The 18,710-nt window shown below is 35.0% G+C and overlaps 1 protein-coding gene across 3 annotated transcripts in view; it reads right to left on the minus strand.

Annotated features, from left to right (window-relative positions):
• NEDD4L (NEDD4 like E3 ubiquitin protein ligase) overlaps positions 1-18,710 on the minus strand; it is a 212,875-nt gene that overhangs the window by 40,460 nt on the left and 153,705 nt on the right. For all 3 annotated transcript variants that reach the window (XM_044664562.1, XM_044664553.1, XM_044664545.1), the window contains 6 exons: positions 17,854-17,931; positions 16,388-16,442; positions 10,579-10,637; positions 7,055-7,120; positions 3,788-4,017; positions 1,826-1,947 (listed from right to left, as the gene is read on the minus strand). In XM_044664562.1, the coding sequence (XP_044520497.1) occupies positions 1,826-1,947; positions 3,788-4,017; positions 7,055-7,120; positions 10,579-10,637; positions 16,388-16,442; positions 17,854-17,931 (610 nt within the window). The remainder of the gene's footprint in view (positions 1-1,825; positions 1,948-3,787; positions 4,018-7,054; positions 7,121-10,578; positions 10,638-16,387; positions 16,443-17,853; positions 17,932-18,710) is intronic.

Here is an 18,710-nt window from a genome sequence, read left to right on the forward strand (position 1 = left end):
CAAAAAAGAGACTGGAACATATTTATAGCATAGAAGGGAAGAATTCAACAAACTAGCAAGTAATTCTTGTTCTAAAATACTTACTAACCATCTTTTTTACATTCCTAGGAAATAACCTGGCAAAAATAACATTAGAAAAAGTATGCTTGTGTCTGATAAATTAGTAAAGCAAGTAAGCAAATTTGAAAAGTCTAAAACTAAAGGATCAAACACAGCTAGTATTTCACTGTAAGGAAAGGTGAGTGAAAAAGGAAAGAACAATATTTAACTTCTACTTGGGACAGTGAAATAAAATAAAGCCAATCCTAGGTTATCAATAGTCAGTCAGTCAATAAGCATGTTTTTTAAGTGCCTACCATGTGCCATGTATTGTGTTAAACACAAAAGAGAGTCCACTTTTTCTCAATGAGCTCATAGTCATTGGAGGAGAAAACACACAAGCAACTCCATACAAAAAAAGGATGGGACAGGATAAACTAGAATATCAATACAGAGAAGGAACTAGAATTAAAGGCAGCTAGGTGACAAAGTGGATATTGTGTCAGGCCTGGAGTCAGAAAGATTCTTCTTCCTGAGTAAAAACCTGGCCACTGACATTTAGAAGCTGTGTGACCTTGAGCGAGTAATTTAACTTTGTTTGCCTCAGTTTTCTCATCTGTAAAATGAGTTGAAGAAAAAAATGGCAAACCACTTTAGTATTTTTGCCAAAAACAAAACAAAACAAAACAAAACAAAACAAAACAAAACAAAACAAAACAAAACAAAACAAAAAACCCTAAAATGGGGTCACAAAGAGTCAGACAAAACTGAACAGCAGCACAATCATTGGAAGGGATTTGTGAAAGGCTTCTAACAAAAGGTGGGATTTTAAGTTGGGACTGGAAGGTACGCAGAGAACCCAAGAAGCAGAGATGAGGAAAGAGAGTATTAACTTAGAGACACTTAACTTAAGGGTTCCTATAGTCTCAATCTCTTACTATCATACATAAATACTCTAATTGCTCCTTCTTCCCTCTGCTACTTACCCTAAATCCTCAAATAGTCTATACTTTATTTTCCTTTCCTGGTGCTTTCTATGATTTTCTCTGAAGAAAATTACTATTTCAATATTCAGATGTATAAATTCCCTACGTAATAGATGTTCCCCATTTGGAAAGGAGTAATTGTGTTCTGTCACCTACTGAGTACTATGATTCCACAGTTAGCTGAGTTATAAAATTGCCTAAAATTTATTTCTTTTCTGGTCACATTTAAAAATTATAATGCAGGGACAAATGGAGCAAAAGCACGATATTAGACAGATTAGATGATTTAAAATTAACTTTTTCATTAGCTTTTCCATCTGTCACCAAATCTAGCTACTGCAAGATAGGATTTTTTAAGGTCTAAATAAAAGCAGTAGAGTAGAGCAGAAAGAAGACTGGATTTGGGGTCAAAGAAGCTAGATCAAATCTTTCTGCTACTTCCTGCCGGTGTGAACTTGGGCAAGACATTTACCTTTTCTGGCATTCAGTTTCTTCAACGGCAAAATGAACAAGTGAACTGGATGACTCCTAAAGTCCTTCCTAACTCTTAATCTGTAGTCCTACTGGGAGCTATATTACCATTTTAGGGAAATTTTTTCCATTTCAGAAATTATTTTATATTTCTAAGATTAAAACAACTAGGCTTTTAAGGAGAGTAGCTCCATTACAGGAAAAGAATAAAGTGCCTGGTTGTTTTACTTAGCACTGTATTAAGCATCCACAATTAGAAAAATAAATGGAATGAACAAAATTAGAATACAAGGCAATTTTTATTGTCTTAGCATTTTAAAATAACTTACCATCTAGGAGTTTCCCATGAAACACTGCCAGACCTGCTACCCGTCCAATAAAAGTGAAATAGGACAGATGATCTTCATTGCAAAGTCCTGAATTGGGATTGATTTGGAGAGTGTAGTTGTCCCTTTGAGGAAAGAAAACTATGTAAAAATTTAAAAATGTAAGCCAGAATGGAAAAAAAAAAATCAACTGATAGCTTGATTTTTTTTAAATTTAATTTCAGACTCTCTGGATCATTTTCTGAAATTAAATAGAAATATATTTTTGTTAATTCCTTACTTCTGAGACATATGCTCATTGACTTGGAAAGAAGAGGAGAATTTTGGGTTAATTACCCACAGCTTACACACCTGAGTCACGATCTTCTCATCCCTACAGGGATATAGGCTATGTCAAAGCTAAGAAAGAAGACTTTGAAATAAATGATTACTAGGGGCAGCTAGGTGGCAGAGTGGATACAGCACCAGGCCCAGGGTTGGGAAGACCTTGGTTCAAATCTGGCCTCAGACACTTCAGCCCCTGATGCTCTTCTGTCTTAGAATCAATACCAATACAGAAAGTATAGGGGAGGGAGGGAGGGAAGGAAGGAAAGAAGGAAGGAAGGAAGGAAGGAAGGAAGGAAGGAAGGAAGGAAGGAAGGAGGGAAGGAAGGAGGGAAGGAAGGAAGGAGGGAGGGAAGGAGGGAAGGAGGGAAGGAGGGAAGGAAGGAATGAAAGATTGCTCAGCAATTTATCTCGATCTCCATTCTATTCCAGAGGCACCCAGGGACTTTCTGAGAGAGCACATAATTTGTTCTCCTTGATGACAATTTCAAAAGGTCAGAGGTATAGCCTGACATATTTGGGCACAAAATGCAACAAAATATTCTGTCGTTGGAGAAGATCTTGTTTCATTCTTTCTCTTGACATTTTAAGTACCTAGCCAGTGTCTGAAACATAGCAGATGCTCAATAAAGGCTTTGTGCTTGACTGGCTGAATCATTCATTTAGAACTGGGAAGGGCCATTGAAATTATGTACTCCAACCACCTCATTTTAAATATATTTAAGGGTCTTGAATGCAATTGGGATGCTTGTAAAGGCAAGGCTACCCTGGAAAATTCCTGTGCCACTGAAATTAAAGAAAAACTCACGAATCTTATTTCTAAATAAAATAAGAGATAGAGGACAGGGAGGAGATAGGGCAAAAAAATACTTCTAACAAGGGTCTAAAAGCAGTATTAATCTTTTCATATGCTAAGCTGTCTGTTATACATTCATGCATGACTTTTTTTTTAAACCCTAACCTTCTGTCTAAGAATCAGTACTGTGTATTGGCTCTAAGACAGAAGAACAGTAAGGGCTAGGTAATGGTGATTAAGTGACTTGTCAGATTTGAAACCAGGACCTTCCTATACATTGGCTCTCTATCCAGTGAGACCCCTAGTCACTCCCTTATGCCTGACTTTTAAAGTGACCATTATTTGATTGCTTCAAATGACAAGTAAGCCCTCTCAGTTTCCATATGTGAAAGATTTTGAAATCCTTTAATTATGAAGGAATTCTTTTTCTCACCATTTGTATACTGAAGCAAGGTCCCCAAAGACCTCATAATTTGCCTTGAGTGTAACTTTAGTGGCTATTCTTGCTCATAAAAAATGCTTTATGCTTCTTAGAAGCATGACATTGACAAATTCTTCTCTTAAATTAACATAACATTAGCAATGATAATTGCATCTCTCTGTGAATGCTATAATTACCAGAAAGTTTTTTTTTTTCAATTTCAATTACATGAGTGCAACAGACAAGAAAAGAATCAGTCACTTTTAGGCTTTCATTGAAAACATTAAAACACCAAGTAGATTAAGAATAATTTCTAGACTCATGCTCAAGGGGATCTAGGGCCAACAGAATTAATTCATCTGAAATTGGTGAACCATTACTGTCTGAGTTAGGATAAAATTCCAGATATGTTCCATATACTTACGTGGCTGAATATTCAAAGAGGCCATAATAAGGATTAAACATCTCCTTGGACAACAAGAAAAACCATTCTCTGGCCACACCTCCATAGTCAAGGCCTTTTTCGGACTCAAATTCAATCCACAGCCTGGCTTTGAGCACGTCAGGTCTCTTCACAGACATGATCCTCCTATAGGATTCTTCGAATATGTTATTTCTGTGAAGCTTCATTTCAAACCTATTCGGAATATCAGCCTACAGAAAAAGGAGATATAAAATACCCATCAACAGGAAAAATGTCAACATCAAAGAGATGGTGGAAGAGTCTGGAGTAATATTGACTGAATGTTTTCCATTCTGATTCCCTCATTATGGGATTTTCCTCTACATAAAAGGTAAGTCTATCTACATCAAGAGATGAAATATTTAGAGTCCTTTAACAATTTTTCAGACTGAATCACTAACATATGCTACCTATTAAGAAAGGATGAGTAGGGGGCATCTGGGTAGCTCAGTGGATTGAGAGCCAGGCCTAGAGAGGGGAGGTCCTAGGTTCAAATCTGACCTCAGACACTTCCCAGCTGTGTGACCCTGGGCAAGTCACTTGACCCCCATTGCCTAGCTCTTACCAATCTTCTGCCTTGGAGCCAATACACAGTATTGACTCCAAGACGGAAGGTAAGAGTTTAAAAAAAATTAAAACATTAAAAAAAAAAAAAAGAATGAGTGGAGAAGAAATTTTGTGTCTTTACCAGACATTTTCTGCCATCTGGTATCCAGGGACAGTCAACTCTACTTATTTGTAACAAGAGGAGGAGAGTCTTCACAAAATCTGAATAATCCACCTAACTGAATCAGAATCATGGCACTATTGCTAGAAAACTTTCCAGATATCATATGTCCAAAAAAAATTTTAACAGTTCTTTTTGTAGTAGCAAAGAACTAGAAACTAAGAGAAGCTCCTTATTTGGGGAATAACTGAACAAATTATGGAATATAAAAGTAATGAAATAATACTATGTCAAATTAATGATAAAAGGTTATGGGAAACTTAATATGAAATGATGCCAACAGAGTGAAGTGAGCAGATGCAGAACAACTGGGACAAAAACAACAGCACTGTAAAAGACAACTTTTGAAAGACTTAACAACTCTAATAATCAACACACTGGTCATGCCAACCCTGCTAGAGAAGACAAATAAGAGTAAAGAAAGAAAGATATTTTTCAGGGGGATATAGCCAATGTGGGAATTTGTTTTGCTGAACTATGGATATGTTACAAGGGTTTTGTGTGTGTATGTGTAAGGAGGAGATTGAAAAAATAAATTTGTTAGTTAAAATATGGTTAAATTACATTAAAAACATATATACATCTTCCTAAATCAAAACACTGATTATATAGTTAAGGCAAAGAAGGAAGTAGGGAAGAGAAAAAACTTGCTGGGTCAGGATTGTGATCCAAAGACTTTAAATCAATTTTTCTTCTAAGGGGGGTGGGGGGGGCAGTACTTGAATTTGGGGAAAGGATGCCTATTGTTGACAGAGAATTCATAGTAAACCTAATCATCATAAAGTATAAAGGCAGTTGACTCCTGGGAACATGAAATCCATTTAGACTTCTAAATGAAACAGAAAGCCCTGATAGCAAGGGCCCATGGGGAGCAAGTCTTCTCCTTAGGGCTTATATGACTTGTCAAGAAAGTCATCATCAAACAGTGTGCAGCAAGTGAAATAGTGACAGAAAATGGAGGGGATGCATTCATTTTACAATTTTTTCCTTTAAAAATGGTGTTTTGGAGAACAGGCAAAATAATCTTATTGAGATCTGTTTATGCTGGAGGAGAAAGAAATGAAAATGGAAAGGAGAAGAGGTTTAAAAAAAAAAAAGACATTTAGGAGGAATTAAAATCATACTACAGTTTCCACATTCCTGTCCAAGGCTTGCCTGGTTGTGGCAACCTAGAATTGAGTACATGAAATAAAAAAGGGTATAGTCAGGCAGGCCTGCTCTGGTGACACACTTCATAAATGAATTCACAAAGCAGAACAAGGTAGAAGAGACAAGAATTATACAAGAAAAAAGGAAAGCAAAATTCAACTCAGACAACATATATTCATTTCTGGAGCTAAGGTTCTTTTTTTTTAAACACTTGGCTCCAAGGCAGAAGAGTGGTTAAGGATAGGCAATAGGGGCCAAGTGACTTGTCCAGGGTCACACAGCTGGGAAGTGTCTGAGGCCAGACTTGAACCTAGGACCTCCCATCTCTAAGCCTGGCTCTCAATCCACTGAGCTACCAAGCTGCCCCCAAGAGCCAAGGTTCTTAAAGGCAGAGATGAAAAGGGTGTGCATTACAGACATGGAAGAATGGCCTGTGAGAAGGCACAGAGGGGAAAGATGGAAAGTTAAGTTTAGAGAATTAGTTAGAGGTCCAGTTGAGTCAGAAAACAGGATTCATGAAGAGAAGCAGATTTAAGTAAAGTTGGAAAGTATGATGGAAACTAACTTGGAGGTCCTGAAATGCCAAGTTAAGGGGTCTGTACTTCACCTGGGAAGCAAATGATTTTTGAACAAGATAATAATAGAGATAGACATGGGCAAGAAGAAAATTATTTGGACAGCTGTAGAAAGGAGGAATTAGAGAGTGGAATAACTAGAAAAAGGGAAGGAGAGAACAGAGAGGGAAAAAATGAAGATGAGAGATTGCCTGTAAAATCAGTAACAAGAGTGTATGTCTTATCCTGCTAGTATTTTAATAAATACTCTACAATCAGTCCAACTACTGCAATAGGATCTAAGTTTTTCTTACCCTTGTTAGTTCTTCCCTTGGCTAGAGTTCTAACTATCCTGGTTTGTTTGGGTTTTTCTCTTTTGCTTTGTTTTTGATGAAAAAAATTACCATCTATTTTTATATTTCACAATAAAAAGACACATTAGATTGTTTATAAAAAATCATCCATTTTTAAAATCTGTTTAAAAAGTCAGTCCACAAATACCTCCTGGGTGCTAAACAATTGAAATACAAAGGCAAGAATCAAAGTCTTTGCCCTTAAGGACTTCAAGATTAATGGAATTATCATTATTTATACTTATTTATCATTAACTTTGAAAAGAAAGTATAAAAGTTGAAGAGCCAAATAGATCAAGGTATAGTTTTAAAAATGCAATAATAAATTTAGTTTGGGTAAAAAAAAAAAAGGCATAATCACATTATTCTTACTAAATTAGGCTATGGTAACTTCCAAAGGACAAATGACAAATACAGTGCTATACAAAAAGACAAGATTACTCACTGGTTTCTTTAACTTCTTCCTAAAGTAGTCATATTTCTGTTTAAACTCTCTGGAATAAGGAACAGCCTGAAAAAGAGATATTTATAAATAGAGATTATGAAAATAATATACTTTAAAATTTTTACATTTATTGAGCCAACATTCAGAACATTTTATGAATCATAAGCCTTGAAGTTCTCTCTATATTTGCATATAACTCCTTGGAGTCTATTTGCTTAAATAGACTGAAAATCTATTCACATGTATATATTTTCTATGGGAAATTTTATATTGTTCTGTGAAGGGGTGTTGAGTGAGTGAGAGAGAGAGAGAGAATTTGTGCATGTACCTGCTTCTGAGCTAATCCTCTCATTCTATCTGGAGATAAAAAAATTTGGATAAGACCAAGTTCCTGACCTCCAGGAGCTTCCAGTCTAGTTGGTTCATGCATTGATAATATGATGATAACCTGATTGGCTTATTACTTAAGTAAAGAACACACTGCTATTAAAAGGCTCAAGTAGTCAAGGTAGATCCTTGCAGTTTTTAGAGCTAAAGGGGACCTTAGAAATCATCTCTCAATTTTTAGTTCAGGACGTTGAAGAACATAAAAGAGGAAAACCTTGTCTGACAGTTTATTTACAATAAGTTAGAAGAACTGGGACTAGAAATGAAAAAAAAATCACAGGTTAAAAGTCCCTGAAGACACTGCAATAAAGCCTACTCATGATTTTGGAATTGGTAACAGTATAATACTTTGATTTCTGTCATTTCTTAAGAATGTTTTAGTCTCAAATGGACACATTTAAAATATTCTTTGGGAGATGGATGTACTTGAATGGGCTCAAATTTCTGTAAAGAGGCCCTTATAGTGACAAGATAAGGAAGAAACACAGTAAGGTCATGGGAGTTGTGCTGATTACTGAACCACTGTAGATTTTTAAGAATAAAGGTAATATCTCTACCTAGACAGTTGTTCAAAAATAAAAACAAAAACATCGAATCTAAAAATGACTTGAATTACCTATAAGCAAAGCAATAAAATTATTGTATAATGCTATGTAGTTAATATTATTATAGTACGTTTTTAAAAACTGGTTTTAGAACTGCTCTGCAAAAGTGGCATATACTTTCCCAATAAAATATAAAAAACAATCAAATAGAGCCTAATGACTAAGGACCTAATTTTAAGAAAAATATTTTAAAGAGGGTCTAAGACATTATGTTATATGAGAACATTGATGAAAACTACATACATACCAGAATATTTTTTATTAATTCATAGATTTTATTGGCAGCAAGCTTTCTAATAACTCATTTTTTTGGAGGAATAGTAGAATGTGTAGGAATAGTAATTCTTTGGCAAGAATTAATAAAAAGAATTTGGGGCAAATTAAAAAAAGGAGTTGATTAAAAAACAAAAATGGCTTCATACACCATATTGTGGCCACTTTAGCTACGATAAAAAATAATAACAATGAATATAATGGAGAAAACCCTGGGGTGGACATATGGAAGGTTTGATTCTAAGCCCATCTGTTACTATATAGTTTTGGGAAACCATGAAAATAATTGAATCTCTGAACCAGTCAAGTTTTGGTTCTGCCACTTCTTTCCTTTCTAGCTCTAAAATTCTATGATTCTAAAGTGATTTTTTTTAAACCCTTAAAAAAGTCTGAAAAAGTTTAAGTATGTAACACTATAGCAGCCAACATAATCAATCAATCAATGAACATTTATTAATCACCTACTATATGTCAGACACTGTGCTAAGGGCTGGGATGTTTTGAAATGTAAAACAGACTACGAAATTTCACCTCAGAATCTGCCTCAGGCTTCACAAACTTATTCTAGCTACCTATATGTCTGACTGAAAAATACCATTTGTAAACCTGGTAGGTACTGACTAGATGTGGGTGGAAACTAGGAGGTTGAGATATTTCTGTTCTTTCCTCTTATGGGGAATGATGCATGGGAAGTTCAAAAATCATTATCCTCCTCCACCTCTTATTATTTTTTCTCTCTTGGTAGTTTTTTGAAAAAGAAGGATAAGAATATGCTTTCACATTCCCCTAGAAGGAAATAGATAGACAGAAATGCCTGATAGAGCTTCTGGAGAGGAGTGTATGAGCATGTTATCTTTCTTGGACTGAATAGTTTAATGGGCCAAATCTTTTGTTCTTTTTCCATACAAATTTTTAAAAATGCCACTTTGTTCTGATGACTATAATCTATTTTACTTTGACCATTAGACAGGGCAAGTGATAAGCTTACTTTTGCCCACCAAAAATCAGCCACAGAGTGACCTAATGCCTTAAGAGTGAAATAGCCTAGGCTTATTTCTTGGCTCTGCTCATAAGCTTTGGGACACCAGGGAAATCACCCTTTTGAGTTTTAATGACCAAATCCATAAAATGGAATTAATACTATTAGCTCTGTCTACCTCATAAGATTATTGTAACGTTCAAACTATATAGCCCATCTGAGAACAATTTGGAATAATTATTTGCTATGTGACTTTTTGGTTATTATTATCATCACACATAATGGTGAAATCCTATAAAGAACTCACCTGTCTTAGTAATAAGCACCCTTCTCTTCCCCCTTTACTTAAATCCTTAAAGTATTCAATGTTTTTGTATAACAAATATCCTAAACAAATCTGACATTATTGTCTGTCTTAGGAAAAAAGAGATTATTTCCAGTTGATTTTGATGGTTCATTGTGGAGTTTGGGGTAAGTCATAGCATTGACGATGACACTAATTTGTTGTTAAGTCTTTGGGAAAGTCACTTCCTTTCCATCTACTGCCATCATGGGTTTTTAAAGGTAATGTAGAAGAATGTTAAAGCCCTGTGAAAAAGAAGGTGAATTATCCCTCATCCATGTCAAAGGAGCCCACTGTGAGCATCATCTATTATATCATAAATGCAAAGTTAGCCATCTTGCCACATGTTTTAATTCTATACTAATTCTAGTGTTAATTCTATAATAACCAGAAAATATAGATGAAATTTACATATAGCTTTAAGATCTCAAAATACTCAGAAAAGAGTAGAGTGCCACACATATAAATTATTACTCATGCTCCTATGGAGAAAACATAAACAACAAAAACAGTGCCTCTATTTAGGAAGAAAGTTTGGTGAGTGAAAAAGAGGAATGTCTCTGCTCATGTCAACTATCCTAGTATTCTAAAGATACTAAACCACATATAATATATGCATATTTAGGAATATAAGATTTAAATTTATATCCAATAACTCTAAGTATTATATTTTATAAGATTTATTAATAATCACTTGAAGTAGAAGAAATAAAAGGACAAAAGTAAAAGCCTGAGTTAAAGAAAAGTTTTCCCAGACACATTCATGGGAAAAAGAGAGAGAGGCATACACATACAAACTTTATCTCCAAAACCTAAGAATGTAATGTGAGAAGGAACATGGGAAGCTGGGATTTAGAGTGCTGAGGTTCAAATTCTAATTATACAGGGAGAAGCAAAGAAATGACCCAGAAAAGAATCCAGTATGAAGAATACTCACTGGACCAGTAATAGCAGGATTCTGCAATCTTGGATCTTCCCACTGAGTAATTTTACTATCTGAAAATTAATCCAATAAAGGAGAGCATTAATTAAAACCTATCACAGACTATAAAAAAATGTTTTCAGAAACAAGTTTCACTAAGTTTCTCCAACCATCTACTTCTCTCATTTCACGTCCATTTGCTCAGGTCTCAGAAATTTCTAAATAGTAATGCTACATTAGGGAATACAACCCATCGATTCACTCTGCCCGCCAACACACTGTTTAGTTGAAAACACTCAATCAAAAATGCAAAACTAAGTAAGGTAGACCATCTAATTCACACTGTTTGGGGTAAGCATCTGTCAACACTTCATTATAAACCCCTGTTCTCTCAGGGATTTATAACTTGATTGTGATTTTTCATTCAACTGCAAAAAGGCATTAGTTACCCCCTTCCCTCTCACAAAGGTTAAGAAAACACACACAAAGCATTTACCCAAACACTTTTTTTTTGCTTATAAAGTAAAAAAAAAAAACAAACAAAAAAACAAAACTGTTTTCAGTTAAGAACCTTCTATTTAACAATTGAACAATTCATACATAGTATGCATCACATTCACACCCATACCCACATACACACATACAAAACCAAAGCAGATTGGAAAGTCCAAAAATGAAAAATAAATTAACACTTCGCAAAAAAGTTTTCAGAGAAAGATTTTCTCCACTAAAAGTCTGGCAAAATCTTTTCTTCTCCTTAAAATATGCAATCTCAATAAGCTGATTTTCTTACTATCATGGTCTGAGTGATAATAATACAATGGTGTTGTAGATTGGGAGAAGTGTCTGATCCCCATATTTTTACAGAGAAAGGAAAAAGATTTCAATAAGATGTCCTTAAGGGTCCATGAAATCCAAGCAAGTCAAAAAGACTGATAAAAAAAAAAATCTGGCAAAAGGCATTTGAAAGAGTGCTGGGCTTGGAGTGAGGAAGATATATATTCAAATCTAGCCACTTAATAGTTGTGCAGCCCTGTATCCATCCCATAAATTCTATATGCCTTGGGAAATTTCCTAAGACTGGCATACTACAACATAGGATGTGTCATGAATTTCTTTTTGTATTTTTGAATTAATTTTTTTACCATTTTGTATCTGAGAACTCTAATAGTAGGTGTTTATTTACATATTCCATCAAAATATTTATTAACTGAGAACTTTGTGCCAAGAACTTGCACAATTTAGGGTCATTATATACTTAGCTTCTTATGCTAACTAGGAATAATTTATTTGACGACCTTGTCTCAATACTCATTCTTTCTGACTTCTGCAGCCTACAAAATGTTAATTATTAATTTGGCATGTACCTTATTTTTTAGACCTTTATTTTTAATATTCAGAATTTAGCACAGGGCAAACGCTTAATTTATTTAATTTTTGGTGAGACTATTTGCTTATCTATTAGATCCAACCAATTAATTAATTAAGGATATTTTTCAGTGGTTACATGATTTGTTTTTTCCCTTCGTCTCTTCCCTCCCCTCTCATAGCCAATGAACAATTCAACTGTGTTTTTACATGTCATTGATCAAGATCTATTTCTATATTATTAATATTTGCAATAGAGGGATTGTTTGGAGTCTATGACCCCAATCATATCCCCATCAAACCATGTGAGCAAGGAAATGTTTCTTTCTTCTGCCAAACATTTAATTTAACAAATGTTTATTGACTGATTAGCTCTCGTTCTGTATATTCTCTCTGTTGGATTTTCATAACACTCTTTGCTCTTGGCACTCCTATTATCTGCTTGATCATTTCTTCTCAGTCTCCTTTACTGGCTAATTATCATGGCCTTTGAGTGAGGGTGGACTTGGTTTTTCTCCCTCCAATTTAATTATCACTTTTATGCAGATGACTTGCCAGAGTTCTAGTCCTGTATTGCCGACTGCCTTTTGGACAATTTGAAATGGATGTCTAATAAGCCATCTCAAACGAAACAAAACTCGTGATATTTACTTCTCCCTTCTGCAAATTATCCACACTCTCCTCCTCAGTGGTTGACTTAAAAGTCAGGAGGGCTTAGGTTCCAATCTGGCCTCAGACACTTTCTAGTGTGTAACTCTGGTAAACTCTGGTCCACTTAACCCCAGCTGCCTAGCCCTCACTGCTCTTCTGTATTAAGAGTTGTTACTAAGACAGAAGGAAAGGGTTTAAGAAAAAAAAAAAAGAAAAGAAAACAGAATTGTGTATACAAAGGCCAGTTATAAATGGACAGTGTGGATTGTGCTTTTCATTCCAAGTTTTTAAGTTATATTTCTCTGTAAAAGCAGAAGATAAACAGACATTAAAAGGAAGTGAATTAGCATACAGATGATAGCTCTCCTCTCAGTATCAAAATGCATTTTGTAAGTGCTTAGATGAGGGTGGTTGTATATGGAGGAAAGTACTTGGACTGAGGTCCCTGTCCTCTAAGGGCTCCTCATCTAAATGCAACATGCAGATTAAGTGCAGTGTATACTATTTAAATTAAATATGTACATTGCACAAGACAGTTTCAAGAGAAAGCATCATTTTGTATATACTAACACATTAAGTGGATGCCAGAAATTGATTTATAAATATATATATGCATACATATGTATATAAAAACACATTCTAGAGTTCTAAATCTCATAATTAGAGAAATGCAAATCAAAACAACTCTGAGGTATCACCTCACACCTAGCAGATTAGCTAACATGACAGCAAAGGAGAGTAATGAATGTTGGAGGGGATGTGGCAAAACTGGGACACTAATGCATTATTGGTGGAACTGTGAATTGATCAAACCATTCTGGATGGCAATTTGGAATTATGCCTAAAGGGTGCTAAAAGACGGCCTGTTGTTTGGTACAGCCATACCACTGCCAGGTTTATACTCCAAAGAGATCATAAGGAAAAAGATTTGTATAAAAATATTTATAGCCATGTTCTTTGTAGTGGTAAAAAATTGGAAAATGTGGGGATGCCCTTCAATTGGGGAATGGCTGAACAAATTGTGGTATATGAAGGTGATGGAATAATATTGTGCTAAAAGGAATAATGAACTGGAGGAATTCCATGTGAACTGGAATGACCTCCAGGAAATGACACAGAGTGAAAGGAGCAGAGCCAGAAGAACATTGTACAGAGACTGATAAACTTTAGTACAATCGAATGTAATGGATTTCTCTACTAGCAGCAATGCAATGACCCAGGACATTTCTGAGGGACTTATGAGAAAGAGTGCTATCCACAACCAGAGAAAGAACTGTGAGAGTAGAAACCCAGAAGAAAAACAACTGCTCGATCACATGGTTCGATGGGGATATGATTGGGGATGTAGACTCTAAGCAATCACTCTAGTGCAAATATTAATAATATGAAAATAGGTTTTGATCAATGACACATGTAAAACTCAGTGGAATTGCGTCTTGGCTATGGGAGGGGGATGGAAGGAGGAGAGGGAAAGAACATGAATCATGCAGCCATATAAAAATACTCTAAATTAATTAATTAAATAACAAATTTCAAATAAAAAAAAACACTTTTTCTGAAATCAAACTGCAGTTTTGTTGAAGAAAAAAAAAAAGAATCCTGAGGAGTGGAAGGTCAAGGTCAAAAATATACATTAAAAGAAAAGGCTTATGATGTTCACTTTTTATAAACCTGGCTGATGTGATGAAACTGATTAAAAGACAAATAGGTCTATGCTAGATTACTAAAGTGATTTAAGCCTTTTTGGGGAGTGGATAAAGAATATGTGGAACGTCCTTAGTTGCCAGTTTAGCACATGGGCACTATCTTGATGTCACTTGAATTTCTATTTGAATTAACATACCAATTTTTGGAGGTAGCAATTTTGTTGGAGTCAGGAAGCCCCGAGTTCGTTTTCTCTCTTGTTATGACCTTAACCTGGCTAGCTTTGGTTCCCTTGTCTGTGAGGTGGATCATAATAGTATCTAACACTCAGGATATATATATATATAAATCTATACCTACAAAGCAAATTATAAATCTTGACATCCTATGTGGCATATATTTATTTATCTACATATTATATACCTATTTTGTTATATTTAAAAAACTTTCTTGGGGTAAGGAGGTGCCTCCACAGATTGAAAGTCAAGTCTAGAAATGAAAGGCCCTGGATTCAATTTGGTTTCATGACATTTCCTAGCTTTGTGACCCTGGGCAAGCCACTTAAGTTCAATTGTCTTATAACCACTCTTCTGCTTTGGAATCCAAATACAGTATTGAATTTAAGATGGAAGGCAAGGGTTATTAAAAAAAAATTCAGTTTCCTCGAAATATTCAGAATTATTATGAGTTTTTTTTATTAAATGCTAAAATAATAATGCAAGTCAAATGCAAACTTTTAAAGGGAAGGACTTTTATTTTAGTAGAAACTAATGATACAACCAAGGGAAGCTTTCCCTTGTTTTTCTTTATGTACTTTATCAGGAAGTCAGCCATGCTGACAAAGATGAGCTTATATTAAATTTTGTAAGTGATAAAATTACAAATGAATAGATTTTGGGAAAGATATGGGAATATGTGTGAGGTGACATTAATATTTTAATAAAACATTTTTAATTTTATGGTAGCAATTTCAGCTTCACTGACAATACTGAAATATGAATAAATTAACATTTTTGCCTATACCCAAGTAAAAAGCAACAAGTTAGCTTAAAAATTTCAGATATCCAATTCAAACCAAACCCAAAGTTAAAAGTTTACATTTAATTAAAGGGTAGCTACTTCTGTTTGATTCTAAAGTCTGAAATCTCTGTTATTTTAATGCAGATATTAAATAAAGACATTCTTTGCCTTAGCAGAAATCAATACATTACTTGATACTACAAGAGGTAAAATGCCATTGGGAAAAAACAAGGGAGGCCCCTATTTACCTAAAAAGAGAACTGTATTTGATCATACACTAAAAATTGTTTGATGTTCTTTTTTGAGAGTAAGAAAAAACATGTGCTTTAAAATGGAAGCCAAAAAGTATTTACTTGCCAGAAGACTTAAAATTTTTTATTTAATTCAATTTCTCCTTTTCATTTTTTTTCCTTTAGGGACAATAAGAAATTTATGAAGATCATCTCATGAAAACACTCCTCATTAAAAAAAAAAAAAAAAAAAAAAAAAAAGCCTTGGGCTAAGACTACCTTTTTAATCAGTCTAATCTTAAATTCAAACAAGAAAACCAGACAAGTGACCATTTTTGCCATGACAAAAATATACAACGAAATATCATTTACACTAGGACTTCAGTAACAGAATTGGACATAGCTTAATAGTGGGTGCAAGAAAAAACATGCTACAAATAGAAAATAAGGTCAGAAGTGTCACTATGTCACAAGACTGTTTAAGGCAGTGATTTTCATTTAAATTCATTAAAAAGGAGGAAAGTGCACCTTTTCTCTCACTGTTTAGATAAAGACTTGTGGCAAAATCATTTCTAATCTTATTTTCTATTACTATGGTGTATTTTAATTTATTAAATGCACATAAGCCATGGGGTCATCAACAACCACAAAATTCAATAAATCAATAAATGAGAAAATTGTTAATGCTTCACAAGATCCAAGTAGGAACAAAGCTGATGAGCCAATTAACCACAAACTTTTGGTGAATATACGATACCGTAGGAGGGCACTAAGTCTCTGGTATCATTTTCTCCACATATCAACACCTGGTTTCCTAAATGAAGAGTAAAGTTATAAAGCTTTTGCTATAATATTTAATTTATCTCCCTTCTGTCTACAACTGAAACATTTTACCATTGGGGATTACTTACTATGATCTATATAAAACGTTCGGCCATCCAAATGTATCCTTTCTTCCCAACCGGGCTAGTCCAAAAGACAAGACAAAATGAATATTAGTTAGTAGTCCTCCCACCCCAAATCTCCTTAAACAAAAACAAAATCATCATCTATCCACTAGAACCCATCCTCAATACAATCTTCATTCTCTTAGCCTGGTATGATATTTTGCATAGGAATTAATGGACACATAAAAAGATTTGATTAAATAATGGGTAATTCTAACAGAAAATGTCATCTGCTCATGAGGTTTACTGCAATGGACTTGAGACCACATAAAGTTGGGAAAAAAAAGGGTTTTATGTTTGTCCTTAAATTAAAAAAAAAAAAGACTACTGGAAAAGAGTAGGAATTAATGGATTATCATAGAAAAGTTGGATTTGGGGTTACTTGTCAATTGAACTCTTAGGTAGCTTAAGCTGTAGAATTTCTCTGGCCTCACATTTGGCCAATCGGGTAAGAATTCTAACTACCAGAAGCGTTTTTTAAATGTTCATTTTAGCTTCGGAAACAAAACAGCAGCGTCTATTGGTTCTAAGAATACAGTCTTCAGAGACATTTGTCTCTCAGTAAGGGGTGGTTTTCTTCAGCTGTGGGGAGATGAAAGGGGGGCCTGTTGAAGGTGTCATTCCAAATCTAATTTAGAATAGTGCATAGTGTGTAAAACTCCCACTCAGGCTAGAAAAGGGAACAAAATAATAAGCTAAATCTATAAACATGCACCAAAGGTAAAAAGCCTTTAAATATCTGTAAGCTAATTTACATAATTATATTGCATAATTACATAATTCAAGAAACCTCCCTTAATTACATATGTACACTCTTCCCCCCAGCAGCTTTAAACATGTTCACTCCAACAATTAAATCAAGGCTAGAGAAGGAAGGAAGCGATGGTCAGAGGGACAAAAGAAACCTTCCTCTGCAAGGGGGACTGCCTTTGTGTATAGTCTGTTTATAAAGAGCAAGGGAAGCCTACCTTTCAAAAGTGCCTGACTAATTTTGGGATGTCTTTTAGCAACACTGGGGTACGTGTACTATAATTCCTAATCATATAACATGATTTCTATAGACAGATCACAACTAAACACTGAATTCTGTTAAGAATGAAGACCAAAAAATAAATGGCACTGGAAAGGAGTAGGAGGTTTGGGGTGGGAAGGGAAGGGAAGAGTAGGTGTGAGTCATGTGTTTAAGAGAATATACAATTTGGGTGGCTCAGTGGATTGAGAGTCAGGTCTAGAGATGGGAAGTCCTGGGTTCACAGACATTTCCTAGCTGTGTGACCCCGGGCAAGTCCCTTAACTCCCATTGCCTAGCCCCTACCACTCTTTTGCCTTGGAACCAATACACAGTATTGATTTCAAGATGGAAGGCAAGGGTTAAGAAACAAAGAAACAAAGATGAAATGGGTATTTAAGTTTGTAAAACCAATACTCACAGGAAGAGGACCCAAATCATTAGGATTCAAAGATGCCTTTGATCGTAAATGTACTGGAAATTTCAGTCGTGGATCTTCCTGGAATAAGAATGTGAAAGGAAGTTTCCATTAGTGAATAATATAAAGAACTATTTGTGTGTGGTCACTGGCTGCCCCTCTTTGTGGATATGCAGTCCAGGGTAAGGAAGGTATCCTTTGTATCAGAGCTGCGTCATCCCCTGTGTTGGAAATGGGAGAATCTTTTCCTCTTCTTCTCCATCTTCTGTCCCTGTTCCACATACCAAATACCCCATCTTTTCTATTCATCATCCATCCACCATGATGAGAATGTGCATCATTCTCATTTCTGCCTTAGAATCCTGAATTTCCTTCAAAACTCACGTGCCACAAAAAACCTTTCCTGATTCCATCTGCCCCAATCCAGCTGCTACAGACATTTTTCCCCAAAAGTCTTCGTTATCATTTTGTACAGAAGACACTTACTAACTGTGTGATCCTGGGCATGTCACTTAACTCAGTTTCCTTATTTATAAAATGGTCTGGAAAATAAAATGACAAACCATGCCAGCATCTTTGCCAGGAAAATCTCAAATGGGGTCACAAAAAGTCAGACATGACTGAATGAGTGAACAGCAGTAGATATCTATTAGAATGTGAGCTACTCAACAGCATGGACTGCCGGACTTTCCTATTTGTAGCTTTAGCACTTAGCACCATGCTTGGCATTCTGTTGTTGTGTTTAATAAATACCTGCTTCCATCCTATTCTAAAATGTTACAAAGAGTTGTATTTTTAAAAATGTATATATTACTATTTCCTAAAAAGAAAGCCACCTCCAGCTTCCAAAGGTCTAGATT

The sequence above is a fragment of the Gracilinanus agilis genome, chromosome 1 (genome assembly GCF_016433145.1).
Source record: "Gracilinanus agilis isolate LMUSP501 chromosome 1, AgileGrace, whole genome shotgun sequence".
NCBI classification, from domain to species: domain Eukaryota; kingdom Metazoa; phylum Chordata; class Mammalia; order Didelphimorphia; family Didelphidae; genus Gracilinanus; species Gracilinanus agilis.